Source organism: Sycon ciliatum, chromosome 12, assembly GCF_964019385.1.
Source record: "Sycon ciliatum chromosome 12, ocSycCili1.1, whole genome shotgun sequence".
NCBI lineage: Eukaryota > Metazoa > Porifera > Calcarea > Leucosolenida > Sycettidae > Sycon > Sycon ciliatum.
The window spans coordinates 22079506-22088136 of NC_088654.1; the positions used below are offsets into that span (position 1 = coordinate 22079506).

Consider the following 8631-nt stretch of genomic DNA (forward strand, 5'->3'; position numbering starts at 1 on the left):
GGTGTGCATGACCGGTGTGCATGACCGGTGTGCATGACCGGTGTGCATGACTGGTGTGCATGACCGGTGTGCATGACTGGTGTGCATGACTGGTGTCCATGACTGGTGTGCATGACTGGTGTGCATGACTGGTGTGCATGAATACAGTCAGACCTCGCGTAACTGCACACATCCGTTTTCAACAAAAATATCCGGATAGGCGAGGGAACCGGATAATCGAACACACATACCGTATGTATGCATGACATATGCTGTAAATCGGTAACCAATGATTTGCTTCCGGATAGCGAAGGATCCGGATAAAAGAGGTCTGACTGTATAATGATGTGAGGAGGGGAGCAATGCAGTGCCAGCTGTGACAGTGCAAGCAAAGTGCAAACACAGTGCAAACACAGTGCAAACACAGTGCAAATGCCGTCGTGCTGAAACGGTGCTAAACTACCAAGCATGGTCTTACTCTTCTTCTTTAGCTTTCTGACAAACTTCTGGTCTTCAAGGTTCTCGGCAACAGTTCTGCAATGGCCGAAAAGAGGAGAACAAAACAGGAACACGTCGACCTCTACGTCATACAATATCGTGAATGCTAGAACATGTTGGGTGGGGGGGGGGGGGATGGGTACACATGGGGGTGCACAGTGGAGGGTACACAGGGGGGGGGGGGGTAAACAGGGGGTACACATGGGGGGGGGGGGGTACACCGGGTGTGAAAGGGACTGGAGAGGTGATGGTGGTCAGTCAGTAGATAGCTGTGGACTGTGTGTGTGTGTGTGTGTGTGTGTGTGCGTACGTAGGTGCGTGCGTGCGGGGGTGTGTGTGCTTTGGTGCATGTGTGCGTGGGTGCGTGCATGCGCGCGCGGGTGTGTGTGTGTATATGTGTGTGTGTGTGTGTGTGCCAGCTAGTTCGGTTGGTAGGTACACTTATGCCTGATTGTGTTGGGTCTGTTGCCAACAGGCTCGGCTGCTTGAAGGTGTAATGTTGTACCTGCCACCTTTGTTGGTTCCAGGGTTCACATACTTTCTATTTGAAGTATACATACCTGTTAACCATGGACTGCTTCTGGCTAGATTAACTCTTGTGTAATCAATGGTGCTAGTGAAGCTTTTGTCAGGTCCACTCTGATTTAGCCACTCACACTAGTAGAAAATATTACCTTCACTGGGGGCACGGTAACTGCACGGTTGGATCCCGGGACGGATACCTGATGCCGTCAATCCTTTTTCTGCACCTTGTCCTCACCCACTTACTGAGGTGTGGTGAGCCCATAAGTGGGATCATTTTCAAGTCCACCCAGAGTTTTGGGGATTTCAGGGGGTGTCGGCCGTTGGGCAGTTCAATAACCAATTGAGTCATCTTTCCAAGATTCCTTTTGAGTCTCTCTCCCCTCTCCCGGGGAGACCCACGTGACCAGTTTTGGCAGTGAGCAACAAGTACAGTAAGTATAGTACAGTGTGTGTGTGTGTGTGTGTGTGTGTGTGTGTGTGTGTGTGTGTGTGACACGTGCACGTAATCGCCTCCTCGCTGAGTGATCAAGTTCAGAAATCAAAAAGCTACACACACACACACACACACACACACACACACACACACACACACACACACACACACACACACATACACACACACAACTCTTCACCCTAGGGCTGATTGTCACGTACCGTAATATATAGACATATTTTGTGAGTTCGTCTGTATCCACATCAGAGTTGTCCTCAGCATCTGTCGAACCAGAAGCAGTAAAGGCAGCACTGGCCTCTGCTTCAGTTGATGCAAGTCTCCGCTTAAGTCTGGCTTCCTCTTTTTCATCTCGAGCTTTCAATGTTGGTAGCAAGGACTGAAACGCATCCAAGATGAAAGCCACGACGACACTAGATGATCGAACAACACAGGCACATGCATAAAACACACCCAAACCCACACATAAACTGAGTGCTTCTAAGAGACATTGTGCAAGGCATGAGCAGACAGTGCCAGACACTGCACAGCTGCAGGCAGCGTGTGCAGTAGTTTGGTTTCCGGTTTTGAAGATATGTAGATCTAAACTGGGAATATTATCGACACGGTCGTGGCCTAAGAAATCCGACCCATGAGTCTAAAGTAGCGCCGCGTTTCCATTTCAATGGCACGGTCCAAAAGCCCACCCGAGGGCCGCAGGGGCCACATGAGTCTTGGCGCTGCTTTCAGCATGTGAGTTGGATTCTTTGGCCTTGACTGTCGCTACAACGTGCGTTCTGTAGAGTCGCACAAGCGGACCGCGTTTTGCTTAGCGTTACTGTTGAACTGACATCGATATTTAAGGGGTTATTCGGCACCAAAAGCACCCTGCTGTTCTAAATCACCCCGGCGCAGCCTACAGCTCTGCATCTACAACTACAAAGTCATGCAGATAACCATAACAACGTACTTCTATGGCGCTGTTGCAAGCTGGATCCACGGGTGTGATTTCTACCCAACACCCTGTCCTTGCGGGAAAGTACATTAAAACCTGGTGTAAGTGACGTCTGGGTTTAGCCACCACCTGCTCTTAACGACCGGTTTTCCATGCACCGACAGTTCTACACAGACACGGTGGGACCTGGTTCTAAAGACCATCTGGCTTTAACGACCGCTTTCGCTTGCACCGTGGTGTGGTCGCTTTTAAAAACCAGGTTTCACTGTACCCTACAGCCTGTCCCGGTTCCGGGAAAGTACCCTACAGATAAAGCCACAAGGTATCACCCCCCCCCCCCCCTCCACACACACAGACATGACCCTCATCTACTGCACTCCTTACTTGGTCACTATGACAACAGCTACCAAGTAGAATATGATAAAGAAAGCACGCGTTGCGACAGTTTGCGATGGAGTTGAGCTCACAGCACCTATATCATCAACACGACACAATGAACACCAACAAACACACAATTAACACAACATAATGGGAAACACTACGTAGGTTGGCAGCAGAAGGACACACACACACACACGCACGCACGCACCCACCCACCCACCCTACCAATTCATGGAAAATGCTAAGAGACACAAGGGTTAGGCTACAACATGATCAACTACATACGCATTGTATGCAGTGATCTATCAAAAGCTACTCCTCGACCGGCGGGGCAGAAATGCGGTTTGAATGTTTTCTATTTCTAGTAGTCAGACGATTGTCATGCGCTGATGTGAACGAGAAGGATGGTGGCCGCCTTTCGTCAAATGGTTAGAATGAATGTGGAACAATCACCCAAAGGCTACCATACCATGGGGTATGGACCTGGCTAACAGCAGCAGCAGCAGGAACCGCCAGCAACAGCACGAACGGCACCAAAAGTAGCAACAGAAGCAGCAGCAACAGAAGCAACAACAACAATAGCAACAGCGGGAGCAGCAACAGGGTGCAGGAGCGGATTCAGGAGGGGTTTCTGCCTTTCTGGGGTTCCACGGAAACCCCTAAATTTCATAAACATACTTCCTCCGCGTCATTGAAATTGTCGCAGTTTGACTAGTGACTTGTCACTTGTTACTGACAACTCCATCAGCTAAGCCGTACGAAAATTATTACACAGGACGATAGTCTGAAGTCTAGAGTAACGTTCAAGGATAGTTGGGCTGAGGGTTTCGCACGGAGATGAAGGCCTCGTCGTCGCTGATGTCAATGGACAAAAAAATCGTTCCGCAAATTTTCCAGGAAGGTTGGAAGTTGGTCGCGTCGCGCCTCACCTCAAACGCATCGACTTTCTTCACAGGACAAGAGCTGCTATGCTTGTCGTCTGCTAGCTCTGGATGATTTCTACTTCACCACCAACACAGTAAGAATACACGATCGTTGCGAGGTCAGTTGATTACCGTCGGCGGAATCACCTTGATCTTGAAATGAACTTTTTTTTTAGCCGTTGGATGCCCGTTTATTTTAGCTGTGTGGTCACTGCTCATACACGTACATGTACCGTACTCGCGCGATTAGTGCCCCTGCCCTGGGGCACTAATTTTTCAATGTCCATCACAGGTGGGGCACTATTCAATAGAGGGCACTATTTTTTCATTACTGGTACATTTGCGTCATCCAGCATAAAACAAAGAAAACAGAGCCTACAATTTACTGTAAACGCTCAAGACTCCACAGAAACGGGAACACGACCTGAGATTTTGTTCCTGAAAACACCAGTACAAAGCAATGACCAAGAACATTAGCAAAAGAACACCAAACTTGCACATGGGCTTGGTTACAAGACCAGGGGGGGGGGGGGCACTATTTAAGAGAGGGCTTTATTTTTCACTGGCTCTTGGAGACTAGGGCACTATTCGAGAGAGGGCTCTCTAATCGCGCGAGTACGGTAAGTGTACTATCACGTCGAGCGCGCACTCTTGTTCAGCATCACTGGCACAGTACTATACCTGCACGTGCAAGTGCATCACTAGCACTACAGTGTAGAGTCTACACGGCCCTTGCAGGTACTGAGTGTCTCAGCATTCCTTGCATGAATGCAAGAGCGATACATTTTATCGCGCTTGCATGCATTAGTTTGCTGACCCTCAATGTTTCTCCAAGCGCTGCCGCTTGTTCCACGAAGTCATTCTCACCCCAGCTCAGGTAAAACAGTGATGAGTTTTGAGTGAATGGCTATAAGCGCGAGAAATGTGCAGGCTGCAATGCCTGACTGATCTCAGCGAGTCCAAAGTACCATCGCAGCGACATCAGCGAAGAAATTGCATCTAGTTCAAAATTTTCAGCTTCCAACAACAGATAATAATTATAACTTTGCCGTCACCCTGGTGCGTGCTTGTGGCATTGAAGACCTTTGGTCGGTGGAGCCCCTGGTACCTCACCATCACTGCTGCCCAGTGCAGCCCCTACTCCGTAGCTGTTTGTTTTTGTCCACATAATTATTTATTTTACAAGTTGGGCTTGTGAATAATAGTAAACAAAAATTTAAAAAAGCCTATACTGATGACTATCGTCTATGTCCGATCCCGTACCTGTGGTACGACTGCTGGTGAGTATATACCCCGTTTTATAACAAAAAGTCAAACTGCGACAATTTCGATGACGCGGAGGAAGTACTACTGGAAACCATATGCGCCGGTGTCCGTGTACATGTATCAGCTATTCAGTTTTGACTATACTGAAACCCCTGTAGAGATCGCTGGGTCCGCTGCTGGGGTGAGCAGCAGCGGTTACACAAGTAACTACGAGAGTATCCTACATTGAGAGTATCCTACACTGAGAGTATCCTACATTGAGAGTATCCTACATTGAGAGTATCCTACATTGTAGCGACTCAGTGTACTGCATCACCCAGCGTACCTTGCATAGTGACATGCCAGTTATTGACCACCATCAGCTCAAACAAGACTACATAGCTTGAGACTATGTTGTCAAAGTTGTTCAAATAGTACAGACCATCAGCATTGGATCTAAATACAAACACGTACACACACGTACACACACGTACACACACACGTACACACACACGTGCACATACATGTACACACATGTACACGTGCACATACATACACACACACACACATACACACACACACACACACACACACACACACACACACACACACACACACACACACACACATACAGTCAAACCTCGTTAGTACGAGCACTGATAAGGCAAACTTTCCATTAGTACAAACCAGGGCCAATCCTATGGTTGGCCAGGCATCATATCAAGTCAAAAATAAAATCGAGATTCCCGGGCAGGACCCATGTGAAATTGGTGCGGGCGCGCGAATTTTATTATTATTTTTCCATGTATGTACATAACTATATACATGCCATGTTGAACTTTTTTTACAGCATTTTCCGGGAATTTTCATTCTATTTTTTTTACAGAAAACAGGTACGCGGTTTACCCGTTCAATTTTTCTATAATTCGGCCAACGATGGCCCTGATCTGTACATCTGGAAGTCGTATAAGCCCCGGGTTGTGTGGCTCCACGTCACAAATCTACTCACACGATCAGTATTGTACATGTACGCCTCAGTTCAACGCTACAGGTAAATGGAACAGATTACCTGGAGACGTCCGCTCCAGCACAACGCTGGAGACCTTCAAAGCTGCAGCAGTACCCTATGCAATTGCTCGTTCACTACATGAAACAGTAGCAAATGCCATGTTTGACAATGGATCCGATTTCCAGCTGACTATCATTTCCAGTGCATACACACTTTTTTCTTTCCTTTTTTTCTCTCTCTCTCTCTCTCTTTTTTCTTCCCTCTTTTAAAGATCTTCGCTACCTTGTCATTGGGAAGAAATTCCCGTTCGGATTTTGCAAAGTAAAACAAAGTTCAAAAAAATGTATGAACTGTTCGAAAAAATTGACTTTAGCTCGATTTTGGTGCGGGAGGGCCCGGGAATCTTTTTTTTTTTTGGTCTCGCCTTACGGCGAACTCTGTTGGGTGAACTTCCGTGAAGCCGAACTAATCCAAGCATGATTTGAACAAAAACAGCACGTAGTACGAACTTTCGGCCACATGCGTGCACTGGCTGTAGTTTTTCCGATAGTCGAAGCCTCTTGTACGGGCAAAAACGAATTGACAGCATGGTACAGGGCAGAGGACATGCTGTCATGAATTCATTGCACATGGTACTTACCTGTTGCTGGCTTATGCTAGGAATAAAATGCTTTACATGTGCCACGACATGCACCTTTACATAAACACCATCCATACGATATGCATATCATTTTTTTTTGTCAGATCTGGATAAGAAGAACTCCGAATAAGACAAACAAATTAGTTCTAAGTCCCTTGAAGTTCGGCCTAACGAGGTTTGACTGTATAATACATACACACACACATAAATGCATAATAACGTTATTAAGTGTGAATGTGCATGAATGATCATTTTGTGTTGATCATTTTGCACTTCCACAAATATTTGTAAGACGAGGGGAGGGGAGAAAGAGATGGATCGGGTTGGAGAGATTAAGAGAGAGAGAGAGAGAGAGAGAGAGAGAGAGAGAGAGAGGGGGGGGGAGGGAAAGGGGAGGGGGAGGGGAGGGGGAGGGGAGGGGGAGGGGAGGGGAGGGGGAGGGAGAGAGGGAGAGAGAGAGGGAGAGAGAGAGAGGACTGGGGGGGTTCTGTACTAACCTGTCATAGTAACTGCTGTAGTGCCCGCCACATTTCTTGTATGTACATCCTAATGTGTTATTGCAGACTGCAGTGAGTGATGCGTTACGATCCTGCAGTGGATAGCATCAGCAGCAAGCACAGCACCGTGATGTATTCAATAGAAGAAGGAACCGGATGATTTGACCATAGGAAGAGAAGAGAAACAAATGATAACCCCCACCCCCGTATTCTCACACTGTTGTCGACATAGAAATCTACTGGAATGACTGGGGAGGCGCCCTTACATGCTTAGTGAGTGCACGCACTGTAACACTGTGTGGGGTGCTGGCTGTGCAGCAGTGCTCACGGCTGCACAGCCAGCACCCCATGGCCGCTTGACTTCTCAACGGATTTCAATGTGCACAATACTGGATAGCCATATACAGTTGTCTGGTGAAATCCCACCCAAGGTGCATGCTTGGCGTCCTCAACTTGTACGGCCCTTGACGCCCTGGAAGTGGTACGAATACGGCTGCACGTACACGTGTACATCTACGACAATGTAATCAGAACTGGTCAAGGGCGCTGTTTTGCGCTATGGGTGGGATTTCAGTGAGCACAACTGTAAATTATTACGTAGATCTGCTTCTGTGAACTTCCGAGAAGAAACCCTGACACACTACCAGGGAAGGAAGGTACACTTTCCAATGGCCGTACAATAGCTAGACATCATGCGGCCTTGTGTAACCATGACAATGATTGCGGATGTCACGTGCGGGTCTGCTCAAAGCAGATGCAGCCCGACGTGATTGCTTCACTTGGCAGTGGCCTACTTCAAGCCTAGTCCAGAACAGGCCACTGGCTATGTTACACTGAGTTGTTCTGTTCAATCTGTTGTGTGCTAGAGGGGTGAAACAGAAAGACCCCACCCCCTCCCTTATGCTGTTAGGACATTTTTTGTTTTGTTTGTTCGTTTTCTTTATTATAATTTGCTAAAACCAAACAGACAGAATTGTCCAGTGACAAGGGAGCGGATGATGAGCTCACAATCACTATGCATCAAAACATCTCGGGGCAAAACATGAGACAGATGAAAAGGAGGGCTTGCACAACACTAGTACATAGAGTGGAATACGAGAACAAAGGCGCTGCAGAAGTCTAGGCAAGAAAGCAATCAACGCCAGATTTGTTTTTGTGCACCAAAAAAGAGAGAGAGAGAGAGAGAGAGAGAGAGAGAGAGAGGGGAATAGAGAGAGAGAGAGAGAGAGAGAGAGATAAAGAGAGAAATAGAGAGCATCATATCGACATGCCAGTATGATCACATTGCGGACTTACCAGGAATACCCTGGGATCTTGTCCGGATTGAAAGAGCACACCATCACACTGGTACTCTCCCTGGTACTTGACACACCCACATGTTGAGATATCACCTGTATGATCATGATCACATGACAGTTTGTGAGCACGCACATACACACACACACACACACACACACACACACACACACACACACACACACACACACACACACACACACACACACACACACGGTCCAATTGACCATCAAGTCAAGATGAACATCACCAG

General features: G+C 47.5%; 1 protein-coding gene across 1 annotated transcript in view; it reads right to left on the reverse strand.

The window, feature by feature from the left end:
• Nucleotides 1–8631, reverse strand: part of LOC135828915 (two pore calcium channel protein 1-like) — a 41042-nt gene that overhangs the window by 7475 nt on the left and 24936 nt on the right. The window contains exons 17-22 of the mRNA XM_065341349.1: nt 8379–8473; nt 7083–7174; nt 5283–5392; nt 2772–2859; nt 1657–1866; nt 458–513 (exon numbers count right to left, since the gene is read on the reverse strand). Of these exons, the coding sequence (XP_065197421.1) occupies nt 458–513; nt 1657–1866; nt 2772–2859; nt 5283–5392; nt 7083–7174; nt 8379–8473 (651 nt within the window). The remainder of the gene's footprint in view (nt 1–457; nt 514–1656; nt 1867–2771; nt 2860–5282; nt 5393–7082; nt 7175–8378; nt 8474–8631) is intronic.